A 15,000-nucleotide genomic window follows, 5' to 3' on the forward strand; every position below is an offset into this window, starting at 1 on the left:
ACAGACAGCTGTGCAGCGCAAGAAAGGTCGTCGACTGCCGCTCGCTTGGAAAACACATTATAATGGGAACCTTCTGTGTTGTGTGAAACGTGTTTCCGAATAGTACAGCAGATAGGTGAAAGTATTGTGCACTTAATGATACAACAACAACAACAACAACAACATGCATTTTAAGGCCATTTTCCCTGCTAGAGCGGGGGTTAGCCTTGCGGTCCCCATGACTATCTTCTCCATCTTGCCCTATTTTCTGCATCTCTCCTTGGTAACCCCCTTGCCGCATTTCTTCTTCCACCATCTTTAGCCAAGTCTTTCTCGGTCTTCCCCGTCCTCTACTTCCTTCTACATTCATTTCCATCACTCTTCTCAGCCAGTCACTTTCATCCTTCCTCAACACATGACCAAACCATGTCAACCTGTTCCTCATCACAGCATCAATCACAGGCTCTATTCCCATCATTTTTCACAATTCATCATTTGTCTTCCTCTCTCTCAACGATACTCCGCACATCCATCGAACCATTCGCATTTCCACCCTTTCCAACCTTCGTTGCTGCTCTACGTTCATTACCCATGTCTCGCTCTCATAAATCATAACACTTCTCACACATGCAGCATACACCTTTCCCTTCAGCTTCAACGACACTCCCCTCCTCATCAGCACGCCACTCAGTTCCCGAAACTTCTTCCATGCACATCTCACTCCAGCAACCGTTGCCGAGTCTGATCCACCTTCTCCATTCAGCATGTCTCCGAGGTAGCAAAATGTTTTCACACCTTCCAGATTCACGCCGTCTCCAAGATCCAACTCAACATTTCCTCCATGTGCAGCTGCGTCTGTGCACACCTTACATTTGAATGTAGCTGCCACACTGGTTAATGACCCTCTCAGACCACTACATTTTTGATGAACCCACTCAGCGCACATTGTACATTGAATGGAGTTCACTCCAACACCCTTCCTGCGCACAGCACAGGGCCACTTCCCAGTTCTTTCCACCTCACCACATGCTTTACCACTTGCCATCACCTTCGTCTTTCCGATATTTACCTTCAGACCTTTTGTCTCCACACATTCCTTCCACTTGTTCATCTTTTCCTTCAGTCCATCCATACTTTCTGCAATCAACACCAGATCATCTGCATACAACAACTCCCACGGTAAACCCTCCTTTACGTTCTGAGCCAGCACCTCCATCACAGCTACAAATAGTAGTGGACTTGGTACCGACCCCTGATGCACTCCCACCTTCACCTCAAACTCACCACTGTCCCCGTCCTTCGTCCTTACAGCTGTGCGCGCTCTTTTGTACATTGCCATCACTACTCTGATCAACCATTCCTCCACTCCTAACTTCCTCATTGCCCATGTCAATACTTTGCGTGGAACCCTATCGAATGCTTTCTCCAGATCAACAAACCCAAGAAACAACTTCTTCTTCTCCATGTACTTCTCCTGCAACTGCCTCACAATAAAAAGCACGTCTGTCGTTCCTCTTCCTGGCAAAAATCCAAACTGCATTTCGTCGATCTTCACTTTCTTCCTTATCCTCCTCTCCAACACCCTTTCCAATACCTTCATTCCATGCTCCAATAACTTTATCGCTCGGTACGAGCCACACTCTAGAGGGTCACCTTTCCCCTTGTATAGAGGGACGAGGGTACTCGGTTCCCAATCAACTGGAATGCGGCCTTCTTTCACCGCCAGATTACAGATCTCTGTCATTCTCTTCACACCCCAACTTACTGCTGCCTTCAACATATCTCCCACAACTCCCGTCGGCCCTCCCGCTTTTCTATTCTTTATTGCTTTTATCGCTTCCTCAACTTCCTTCTCAGTTATCTTCTCTGCCGGTCCTAAAACTGGGTTTGTTGCCATATGTTGCCGTCCCATTCATTATCTGTATTCAACAGCATTTCCATATATCTTTTCCATCTTCCTTTAATTCCATCTGGGTCCACAACGATTTGTCCCACTTCATCCTTCAAGCAACTCACCCCCATCACATCATGCCTCTCTTTCGCTATCTGCTTTGCAATCCTGAATACTGCTGTCTGACCCTCTTCCGAATCCAAGCGTTCTCTGAACATTTTCCTACATGCCCTCCTGCGCCTTTGCTACCTCTTTCTTTGCAGCCTTCTTGGCTGCCTTATAACTTTCATGCTCTGCTGTTTCTGCTCCCGTACCCTTCGCCTTCTGCCACTCCTTGAACTTCTTCCTCTTCTCTTCAATCCTCTTTCCAACTTCATCATCCCACCACCATGTTTCCGAGTGCCTCGGTGGTCCTTTTGTCCATCCACATACCTCACCAACGGCTCCCAACAGACTAGCTTTCATTGACATCCAACCACTTTCAAGCTCAACCACATCATCCTCTGCTATACTCAGCCTCTCTTTTAATTCCTCCCTTACTGTCACCTCTTTCAACCTCCACACCTTCATTCTCGGTTGGTACTTCACCCGCCGAGCTCTCCTCGCACCTTTCACCCATCTGTCGCAGACAACCAAGTGGTGCTGTGAAACAGCCTCCTCCCCCGGGATCACCTTTGTGTCCCGGAGGTGCCCCCTATCTCGCCTACGCACCATCAGGTAGTCAATGGTTGTCGTCGACCCACCTGCCGTGTATGTAACAAGCTTAATCTCCTCTTTCTGGAACTGAGTTTTACAAATCAACAAATCAGCTCCATCAGCAAACTCCAAAATCCTTTCACCTTCTCCATTTCTCACACCATATCCGTAACCGCCATGAACTCCCTCAAAACCATCCATACTCCTTCCCACATGTCCATTTAGGTCTGCTCCTACCACAACAACTTCCTTATCTTTCACGTTTTCCATCAGCCTCTCTATCGCACACCAGAACTTGTCCTTCTCTTCATCGCTCCGACCAACCTGCGGGGCATATCCCGAGATGACAAGAGCTTTCCAATCATCATTTTCACCATCATCAACCTATCACTCACTCTAGTCACACTCACTACACTGTCTACAAACTCCTCAGAAAACAGGACACCAACACCATTCACACCTTCCAGGCACCCTTGCCACACAAACTTGTATTTCTGTCCCTGCCTACCCTTCACCATTCTCACACCACTTCCCTGCCATCTCGTCTCCTGCACACGACATATGTCCACCCTTCTTCTGACCAATACTTCCATCACTTCTCCTGATCTCCCTGTCATTGTCCCTACATTCCATGTCCCAAACCTCAGAAACCGATCTCCACCTCGGGCTGTACCCTGCCCATATGTCGTTGTAATTGTCATGGTTCTCTTTTTGAGGTAATGTTTTTTTTTATGGCCGGATGCCCTTCCTGACGCCAACCCTCTTAGTCGTCTCTTATGACACGCAGGGATACGGTGTACCTATTCTAATCTACACACTGGGAAACGTTTAAAACATGGAAATTCTGGGGGGGGGGGGGGGGGGGGGAGGGGCATCACGGCTGCGGGGGCCCCGTCAGCACCACGCCACGTTTGCCCGGTCAGCACCATGGCGGCCCGGTCAGCACCACACCACGTTTACCCGGTCAGCACCACGTTTGCCCGGTCAGCACCACACCACGTTTGCCTGGTCAGCACCACGGCAGCCCGGTCAGCACCACACCACGTTTGCCCGGTCAGCACCACGTCAGCCCGGTCAGCACCACACCACGTTTGCCCGGTCAGCCCGGTCAGCACCACACCACGTTTGCCTGGTCAGCACCACGGCAGCCCGGTCAGCACCACCACCCGGTCAGTTACTGACCTTCAAAGGTTGCACTCCTCAGTCAAATGATTCCAAAACGGTTTATCCAGGTCCTCCTGGAGCGACGGAAGACGAACGGGACCGAGAGGTAAACTTCAGATGTTCAGAGAATCCGACACAAAACCAATGACCATCGGTTATTCTCTGAAATGGATAAACGTGCACTTCATGATAAAAGCATCAAATTTGGAACAGAGTTAGGCCATATCTAAAGGAAGATTTTTTTAGCTATAGGGCCATCGCAGAAATGTCCTGTGGCAGCAGTGGCAGCCATTTTCCAAAATGGCTGCAATTTCCATGCACTTTGCACTTTCCACATACATCTCGGATTGGGACATCTTGTCTCATTATAATTTTGATTTATTGGAACCATTTCACATTTGTAAAGTTAGTAATGGTATTTTAAAACCAAGAAATGCTGTCTGGTGCACATCCATTTGGTGCCAATGTCACAGATCTGTATACCGATTAATAGTATGTAGGCGGATGCTCAATACTCTGCTGTGATACTTAAGCTGCACATTCTCCTGCACATTCACAAAGTGCTGTACATGGAAGAGCTGCCTTAACACATTTACACAGCCCTCTACTGCCCTTCTTACAGCTGCATCTCAAGAGTTCCCAGCAGGCCTTTGATGCTTCTGGAAGTGTTGTCCAGCATGCATCCCATTCCCCATTGTCGCCCTTGTTCAATCCCCATTCGCTTGTGCTTGGAAGCTGAGGAGCTACAATCATCATTTGGCCCCAGCAGTAACCAGCTTGGTATGCAGCCCTCCTGTGTGTTTGATTAATGCTGCCTTTGTTGGAGGAAGACCATCGAGTGCTGTACCCTTCTGAGAAAAGAGCCGTTTGCGGGCCTGATTGACACATTGCTCCCTACTAGTACGGTCATACAGCAAGATCACAAAGCGCTCTCGTTGCTCCATTGAGTCATGTACAGACTCTGGTATAGCACTTAATGTGCAAAATGCTGATGTCACCTCAATTTAACACCTCCATGTGTCCCAGGCAGTCTTCTTTCCTTGACCAGCAAAGAACGAGACAGTGTCACATCCCGTGAATGCATGAAACATTGGCAGAGCTGCACACTTCTCAGGACCCAGAGCCTTTGCCATATCGTGAGCTGCCAAGGTACGAAAGTTCTTTCCAGTTCCAAAAGCAACCCACAGCTCAGGAATGTTGAGTTGTGTATTGCTGTCATTGCCAGAAACACCACATCAGTATCAACTGTGCGGATTGAGATCTTTGTATACCCTTGTTTCACAGCATCCTGCACATGGAGCATGATTATTGTATCAGCTTCCTCCTGGTTGCAGGCAGCAAGGCCTTTTTCATCTCGACGCTGATTACAAAGGATGCCAGAGTGATGTGTGGTGATGACTTGCTTGTCAGTGTCAATTGATCCAATGCAGACTGCCAGAAAAGAGAACAGTTCCACCTTGTTCTCATCAATCCTCAGAAACTCATTCCAATTCCTAGGAACTAAGGTGGATGGGTATACACGTCTTCTAACTTCATTCCCTCTTCTCTTCTGTGTACCTGCCTTCAGACTGTCCGTAAAGTACTCATCCCACACAATGTCTACCGACCCGTCTTGCTTGCTGCAGGTGAGCTCTGATGTGAGGTAGGAACACTGCAGTTGCATAATCATCAAATGTTTTGGCTGGACCAGGTTGCAGCATATTGACAACTGCAGCTCCATCAAGAACAATAACATCTGCAGTTGGTGCAGACGCACTGGTTTATGAAGGAACGAGTTCTTCCAGGCAGCCCACTAGGTGTGATTTCACTCCAGTTCTCAACTTGCCCATCTGTGACAGTGAAGGTGGGCAAGCCTGATTCTCATGTTGAAATAACTCGTTGAGGTCCCCATCTCGTCTCTGTGAGGCAATGTATAGCCTGGAGAACAAATAACAGTCGTTCTTCAGTGATGTTAGCTGCTGTTGGGCTGGAGGCCGACTGAAGATGGGCAGGTTGTTCCTCTTGATTGGCTCATAAATATGTTTTTTTTGGTTGACTCGGTGCTCTGTGACATAGGTGTTGTACTGATCTTGTCCAAGCTTCTCAATGTGACGTATAGTGTTTATGACAGCAGGATAAACAAGGTCTCTACTGTCCAGTATGGGAAGATCACCACTATACTCACAGAAGGGATTCCCCAGTCTTTCTATTTGATCTCTCAGTGATTTGACATCTTTAGCAAATGCCTTCTGTGTGTGTGGTGCCTGATCATGATGCCTGTGATCTGACTTCTTTCTACTCTCTGTTGAGCTTTCAAACTCTTCAATAACTCGTGCCATTTCAGGGCCACAAACCATCCATTGCCTCAGTGCTGCTGGATTTTCAGTCAGGCCAACAGCTCCACCATCACCCCTCACTGCAGCATTGTTTTGTTCATGGACCTGATCTCTTGCTATTGCAGAGAATGCTCGACCTGTCTACTTCACCACAAAGTTTCCTTTTGAGAAACTCTGCAAAGATCTCTGGATGTTTAATTTCCAATGTTACCATGTCATGCAAATGGACCACCACATCAGTTATTCAACATCAGCAAATGGACCACCAATTCAATCAACCCACCTGGCATAATTAGTGTGGTCTAGAGAAAAGAACAAGGGTGTGATCTTGGTCAAAGCATCCACGCACAGCAAGAAGTCTGCCTCGCGTATTGCTCTTACATAGATCATTAACTCGAGCTCCAAATGCAGTATGATGAGCCAAAACTGGAATTGAGGACTGACTTCAGCTCGCCTGGAACACCAGTCTTCTATCTTAAACAATGCGGTGGGTTTTAAAAACTTCAAAATACTCCCTTTTTACACATTAGACTTTTGTTTGTTTGTGTTTGTTTGTTTGTCTGTGAATGGGACATCTCAAAAATGTGTGGACAAATTCGGATGAAATTTGGTGGAGAGGTTAGGTATGTGACAACGACTGAATGATTAGATTTTGGGGAAGATTTGGACCCGGATCCAGATACTAGTATTTGCAAAGTGATTCTTCACTGTTAAGAGATATACAGTCACGTGAAAAAGCAAGTACACCCCATGTAAAGTTTTGACTTTTTCAACATATTTCAACATACAGCTATTTGATCTTCATTTCAACAATATTGATAGATAAAGGTGATATAATATAACAAATATCATGAAACATTTACATTTTGTCATCCATTGTATAATTTAATCAAACATAAATGCAAATTTCGCATGTGGAAAAAGTAAGTACACCCCTACATTTATCATTACTTCAAATACCTAAAAGTAGAATCAGGTGCACCAGCTCAGGTGCAAGTGATTAGAACATCGTCAGAGAGGATCTTGGAGGAACCTGTCTTATTTAAACCTCAGACATTTAGTTTGGTTTGCTCTTTGTTGTTGACGTGTGCGGCGTCACCATGCCGAGATCAAAAGAGCTCTCTGAGGCCTTTAGAAAGAAGGTTATAGATGCCTACGAGTTGGGGAAGGGATTTAAAAAGATCTCCAAACAATTTGAAATCAATCATTCGACTGTCCGGAAGATCATCTACAAGTGGAGAAGATTCCAAACAACTGCCAACTTGTTCAGGCCAGGCCGCCCCAGCAAGTTCAGCCCGAGAGCAGACAGCAAGATGCTGAAAGAAGTCTCGAAGAACCCCAGAATGTCATCACGGAACCGACAGGTAGCTCTTGCCACTGTTGATGTCAAAGTGCACGAGTCTACCATTAGAAAGAGGCTGCACAAATTTGATCTACATGGAAGGTGTGCCAGGAGGAAACCTTTGCTGTCCAGAAAGAACATCAGGGCAAGACTAAAGTTTGCCATTGAACACCTTGGCAAATACCAGCAATTCTGGAACAATGTGCTCTGGACAGATGAGTCAAAGGTAGAGCTATTTGGCCACAGTACCAGAAGACATGTTTGGCGAAAACCAAAGACAGCATTTGACCACAAGAACCTGATACCAACTGTAAAGCATGGTGGTGAAAATATTATGGTTTGGGGCAGCTTTGCTGCATCAGGGCCTGGGCAGCTCACCATCATAGAATCCACAATGAATTCTTCATTGTACCAGAGGGTGCTTGAGGATAATGTGAGGCCATCTGTCGGAAAGTTGAAGCTCAACCGAAGATGGACCTTGCAACATGACAATGACCCGAAACATACCAGTAAATCCACCAAGGAATGGCTGAAAAGAAAGAAATGGAGGGTTCTGGAATGGCCAAGTCAAAGCCCGGATCTAAATCCCATCGAGATGTTGTGGGGGGATTTGAAACGAGCAGTGCATGCAAGAAACCCCTCAAAAATCACACAGCTGAAAGAATTCTGCATGGAGGAGTGGGCAAAAATTTCTCCCAGTCGATGTCAGAGACTGGTAGACAATTATAAGAAATGCCTACTTGAGGTAGTTTCTGCCAAAGGGGGCAATACCACCTATTAGAGCCAAGGGTGTACTTACTTTTTCCACATGCGAAATTTGCATTTATGTTTATTTAAATTATACAATGGACTACAACATGTAAATACAACAACATGCATTTTAAAGGCCATTTTCCCTACTAGAGCGGGGGTTAGCCTTGCGGTCCCCATGACAATCTTCTTCATTTTGCCCTATTTTCTGCATCTCTCCTTGTTAACCCCCTTGCCCGCATTTCTTCTTCCACCATCTTTAGCCGTCTTTCTCGGTCTTCCCCGTCCTCAACTTCCTTCTACATTCATTTCCATCACTCTTCTCAACCAGTCACTTTCATCCTTCCTCAACACATGACCAAACCATCTCAACCTGTTCCTCTTCACAGCATCAATCACAGGCTCTATTCCCATCATCTTTCGCAATTCATCATTTGTCTTCCTCTCTCTCAACGATACTCCGCACATCCGTCGAACCATTCGCATTTCCACCCTTTCCAACCTTCGTTGCTGCTCTACGTTCATTACCCATGTCTCGCTCCCATAAATCATAACACTTCTCACACATGCAGCATACACCTTTCCCTTCCGCTTCAACGACACTGACTGTCTGACTGACTGTAATGGACTACAACATGTAAATGTTTCATGATATTTGTTATATTGTATCACCTTTATCTATCAATATTGTTGAAATGAAGATCAAATAGCTGTATGTTGAAATATGTTGAAAAAGTCAAAACTTTACATGGGGTGTACTTACTTTTTCACATGACTGTATGGCATGATATCTCCAAAGCTTTCAGAATCATTAGAATCTCCTGTGATGAAGCTAACTCTGAGGGCCTTTCGCTCACTCACCACAGGCAGGTTGGTGGCCTTTCTGTCTTCTACCGACTCCTCTCCGGCCTTGCTCCCCCAGCTCTCTCTGTGCTCTGTCCCCCAAATATTCCTACAGGTCGCCCAAGATCTGCCCCTCTTATGGTTAAACTCTTATGCAACCCTCTTATTGTTAAATTGCCAAAATCTAGGCTCATTGCTCACCGTCACTCTTTCATTCCCCTTTTCTCCTGCCTCCGGAACAAACTCCCCCAATCCCTTCAATCCCACTCCTCCCTCCAGGTCTTTAAAACAGCTGTTCACCACCATCTCTTATCTTCCCCCATCCAATTCTTATCTTATCTAATTCACCCCAGATACACTTTTTTGAAATTCCAACTTCTTTCCTGGAAGTCCTTGCAGTGTCCATGTTTTATACCTCTCCCACCTCCCCCCAAGCCCTCTCCCTCCCACATTTCTCTCTATGTCCGTGCTCTCAAATGTTGTGTTTGTGTCCTTCCCCGTCTCTCCCCTTCTTGTCTGCTGCTCCCCTTATTTTGTGTTTTATGTGTCGGTTTGACTTTTTGTGTCATTAATGTTAGCTCTTTCACGAGCCTCAATCTTGTATTCAAAAACAAACAAACAAAAACCTCAACATTTCCTCCATCTGCAGCTCCCTCTGTGCACACCTTACACTTGAATGTAGCTGCCACACTGGTTAATGACCCTCTCAGACCACTACATTTTTGATGAACCCACTCGGCGCACATTGTACATTGAATGGAGTTCACTCCGACACCCTTCCTGCACACAGCACACGGCCACTTCCCAGTGTTTTCCACCTCACCACGTGCTTTACCACTTGCCATCACCTTCGTTTTTCCAATATTCACCTTCAGACCTTTTGTCTCCATACATTCCTTCCACTTGTTCATCTTCTCCTTCAGTCCATCCATACTCTCCGCAATCAACACCAGATCATCTGCATACAACTCCCACGGTAAACCCTCCTTTACATTCCGAGCCAGCACCTCCATCACGGCTTCAAATAGTGGTGGACTTTGTACCGACCCCTGATGCACTCCCACCTTCACCTCAAACTCACCACTGTTCCGTCCTTCGTCTTTACAGCTGTGCGCGCTCTCTCGTACATTGCCATCACTACTCTGGTCAACCATTCCTCCACTCCTAACTTACTCAATGCCCATGTCACTACTTCACGTGGACCCCTATCGAATGCTTTCTCCAGATCAACAAACCCAAGAAACAACTTCTTCCTCTTCTCCATGTACTTCTCCTGCATCTGCCTTACCATAAAAGGCACCTCTGTCGTTGCTCTTCCTGGCATGAATCCAAACTGCATTTCGTCGATCTTCACTTTCTTCCTTATCCTCTTCTCCAACACCCTTTCCAATACCTTCATTCCATGCTCCAATAACTTTATCGCTCGATACGAGCCACAGTCCAGAGGGTCACCTTTCCCCTTGTGTAGAGGGATGAGGGTACTCAGTTCCCAATCCACTGGAATGCGGCCCTCTTTCACCACCAGATTACAGATCTCAGTCATTCTCTTCACACCCCAACTTCCCGATGCCTTCAACATATCTCCCACAACTCCTGCCGGCCCTCCCGCTTTTCTGCTCTTCATTGCTTTTATCGCTTCCTCAACTTCCTTCTCAGTTATCTTCTCTGCCGGTCCTAAAACTGGGAGACTCTCGATGTTGCCGTCCCATTCATTCTTTGCATTCAACAGCATTTCCATATATCTCTTCCATCTTCCTTTAATTTCATCTGGGTCCACAACCATTGACCCCCCTTCATCCTTCAAGCAACTCACCCCCATCACATCGCACCTCCCTTTCGCTATCTGCTTTGCAATCCTGAATACCGCTTTCTGACCCTCTGCCGTATCCAAGCGTTCTCCGATCATTTTCCTACATGCCTCCTGCGCCTTTGCTACCTCTTTCTTGGCAGCCTTCTTGGCTGCCATATCACTTTCATGCTCTGCCTATTCTGCTCCCGTACCCTTCACCCTTCTGCCACTCCTTGAACTCCTTCCTCTTCTCATCAATCCTCTTTCCATATTCATCATCCCACCACCATGTTTCCGAGTGCCTCGGTGGTCCTTTTGTCCATCCACATACCTCACCAACGGCTCCCAACAGACTATCTTTCATTGACATCCAACCACTTTCAAGCTCAACCACATCATCCTCTGCTATACTCAGCCTCTCTTTTAATGCCACCCTCACTGTCGCCTCTTTCAACCTCCACACCTTCATTCTCGCTTGGTAATTCACCCGCCGAGCTCTCCTCACACCTTTCACCTTTATGGCGCAGACAAGCAAGTGATGCTGTGAAACAGCCTCCTCCCCCGGGATCACCTTTGTGTCCCGGAGGTGCCCCCTATCTCGCCTACGCACCATCAGGTAGTCAACGGTTGTCGTCGATCCAGCTGCCGTGTATGTGACAAGCTTATTATCCTCTTTCTGGAACTGAGTATTACAAATCAACAAACCAGCTCCATCAGCAAACTCCAAAATCCTTTCACCTTCTCCATTTGTCACACCATACCTGTAACCCCCATGAACTCCCTCAAAACCGTCTTTTCTCCTTCCCACATGTCCATTTTGGTCTCCTCCTATCACAACAACTTCATCAACTTTCACGTTTTCCATCAGCTTCTCCATCGCACACCAGAACTTGTCCCTCTCTTAATCGCTCCGACCGACCTGTAGAGCATATCCCGAGATGACGTTCACCAAGAGCTTTCCAATCATCATTTTCACCGTTATCAACCTTTCACTCACTCTAGTCACACTCACTACACTGTCTACAAACTCCTCAGAAAACAGGACACCAACACCATGCACGCCTTCGGGGCACCCTTGTCACACAAACTTGTGTTTCTGTCCCTGCCTACCCTTCACCATTCTCACACCACTTCCCTTCCATCTCGTCTCCTGCACACAACATATGTCCACTCTTCTTCTGACCAATACTTCCACCACTTCTCCTGATCTCCCTGTCATTGTCCCTACATTCCATGTCTCAAACCTCAGAAACCGATCTCCACGTGGGGCATCAGACATTTCGTCGTCATAAATGGAGTGATTTCCGCTCTTGCTTCGATTGGGTTCCCCACCTTGAATTTTGACGATAGGGAGTGAGGTCCCCCACGGGGTACTTCGGCTGTACCCTGCCCACATGTAATTGTAATTGTCATGGTTCCCTTTTTGAGGCAATGTTTTTTTTTTTATGGCCGGATGCCCTTCCTGACGCCAGCCTTTTTTAGTCGCCTCTTACCTTCTTGACGCCAACCCTTACCCTCCTATCAGTGGGATACAAAATGTAAACTGTTCAGCCTGTTGGTGTTATGCATTCATCCATGAAAACCCTTTTTCTGCATATGTTAGATGTTGAGGGGTGAGGGGTGAGTAACCACTGAGGGGTGAGGTTAACCAATGTAAACTGTTCAGCCTGTTGGTGTTATGCATTCATCCATTAAAACCCTTTTTCTGCATATGTTAGATATTGAGGGATTGAGGGGTGAGTAACCACTGAGGGGTGAGGTTTCGGGTCGAGGAGGGAGAAATCGATTTTATTTTTTAATACTTTTTTTTTCAGTTGAATCATGGATCACACCTCCAACACCAAATTGTCTGAAGGAGTCACTTCTGGGAAACACGGCCACTCATGATGCTGACGTCTCCTCACTTGAGCAAGAGAATGTAAGGTCTCATCTGGTGTTTATGTGTTGTACACCCCAAACTCGTAAATGTTCACAACATTTATGTCAGTGAGTGAGTGCTTATATATGCACGGTGTGGCAAAAAGATGGGACATGTTTGAAATATAAATCTTTTAATTATAAAGTTATTTATTCAACTGTATTAACATTTGTAAAGTGGAGACATTGGAATTTATTCAGAATACATCGATATGTTTTTAAAATGATGCAAGTTAAATGGCCTCCTTGGTGGGTAGCACCACATTCTACTGTTCTGGTACCCGCACCTCTCATAACATTCACAAGAAAGTCTATCGGAATTCACTGAATTTCACTTGTAATGTTTTGCTTTCTGTTCATTGAGTGTGTGTGGCCTGTTCATGTACACTCTGTCTTTTAATTATCTCCACAGGAAATAATCAGGATGGAGATATGGGAGGCCAATTTACATCTCCAAATCTGGAGATCAGCTCTCCAAAAAAATGCTGTCGCAACAATTCCATGCATAGCCTTGCTGTGTCGCATGTATCCCTGTCTTGTTTAATGGAAGCTTACTACACATCTGTTTATTAAGCCTACCCCCATATTAAGGAGGCTTTTACCTGTTGTAGAGTTTGTTTGTACAATTCGTGCCCCAAATTTTCCTCAACTCAACATTTTATATAAACGCAACCCGGCACTTCCTTAACTCACTATTTTATATAAACACAAACCGGCATTTCCTCAACTCAATCTTTCTATATAAAACACAATGTGTGTGCGATTGTGTGTCTGTCCCCCTTCAAAAGGCTAGGTTTTAAAGGTTTTGAGTTGTGCTTTAGGAGGGATTTGAGTGGGGGAGGGGGTTTAAGGGGCAATCTTTGAACATGACTTGTCCACCGGTTAAAAGACCTAGAAGACTCTGAGGACCCAAAAGACCCCAAGGACCCAATGGACCCCAAACGCTCAAAATACCCAAATACCCAAAATACTCTGTAGACTGTTAAAGACACATAAGATAATGAAGACCTAGAAGACCCCAAGGACACTTAAATACCCAAAAGACCACAGAGACCCAAAAGTCTCCAAGACCCTTAAATAACCAAAATACCAAGAAGACCCTGAAGACCCAAAGGACTGAAAAGACCCCAAATACCCCAAAGGACCCAAAAACTGAAAAGACCCTGAAGACCCAATGGACCCCAAAAATCCTGAAGACCCAAAAGACCACAAGGATCCAAAAGACCCAAACAACCCCAAGGACCCAAATGATAAAAAGGACCCAAAAGACCCCAAGGACTCTGAAGATCCAAAAGACCCAAAATACCCCAACGACCCAAAATATGCCAAAGACCCAAAAGACTGAAAAGACCCCGAAGACCCAATGGACCCCAGATACCCAAAATTTTGGTAAGACCCAGAAGATCCAATAGACCCCAAACACCCATAATACCTGAAGACTCAAAATACCCTGTGGACTGTGAAAGACACAAAATATAATAAAGACATAGAAGACCCCCAAGGACCCAGAAGACCCCAAGGACTTTGAAGACCCCAAAGACCCAAAATACCCCAAAGGACCCCAAAGACCCAGAAGACTGAAAAGACCCTGAAGACCCAATAGACCCCAAACACCCAAAATACCCCAAAGACCCAAAACATCCTGAAGACTTAGACCCAAAAGACTATGATGACCCAAAATACCCAAAAATATCCTGAGGACCCCAAAGACCCAAAAGACTGAAAAGACCCTGAAGACCAAATGGACCCCAAAGACCCTGAAGACCCAATGGACCCCAAACACCCAAAATACCCTGAAGACCCAAAAGACCCAAACAACCCCAAGGACCCAAATGACAAAGAGGACCCCAAAAGACCCCCAATGACTCAGAAGACCCCCAAGGACTCTGAAAATCCAAAATACCCCGAAGACCCAAAAGACCCAATGGGCCCCAAACACACAAAAGACCCAAAATATGCTGAAGACCCAAAAGACCCAATGGACCCCAAATGCCCAAAATTTTGGTAAGACCTTAAGACCTCAAGGACCCAGAAGACCCCAAATACCAAATAGACCCTAAACACCCAAAAGACCCAAAATACCCTGTAGACTGTTAAAGACACAAAAGGTTATGAAGACCCAGATGTTCCCAAAAGACAGAAAAGTCATTGAAAACCCCATTGACCCTGAAGACCCAAAATACCCCAAAGACTCTTAAATACTCAAAAGACCACAAAAAACCAAAAGACACTGAAGACCCCAAATTCCCCAAAGACCCATAAAGACCCTGAAGACCCAAAAGACTGAAAATACCCAAGACTCTTAAAGACCCAA

General features: G+C 45.9%; 1 protein-coding gene across 1 annotated transcript in view; it reads left to right on the plus strand.

Annotated features, from left to right (window-relative positions):
- The window catches only part of LOC137420838 (uncharacterized), a 91,357-nt gene that overhangs the window by 50,346 nt on the left and 26,011 nt on the right, over positions 1-15,000 (plus strand). Inside the window, exon 8 of the mRNA XM_068106276.2 lies at positions 12,584-12,687. Coding sequence (XP_067962377.2) covers positions 12,584-12,687 — 104 coding nt within the window. The remainder of the gene's footprint in view (positions 1-12,583; positions 12,688-15,000) is intronic.

This window comes from Myxine glutinosa, chromosome 2, assembly GCF_964187855.1.
Source record: "Myxine glutinosa chromosome 2, kmMyxGlut1.1, whole genome shotgun sequence".
In the NCBI taxonomy this organism is placed as follows: Eukaryota; Metazoa; Chordata; class Myxini; order Myxiniformes; family Myxinidae; genus Myxine; species Myxine glutinosa.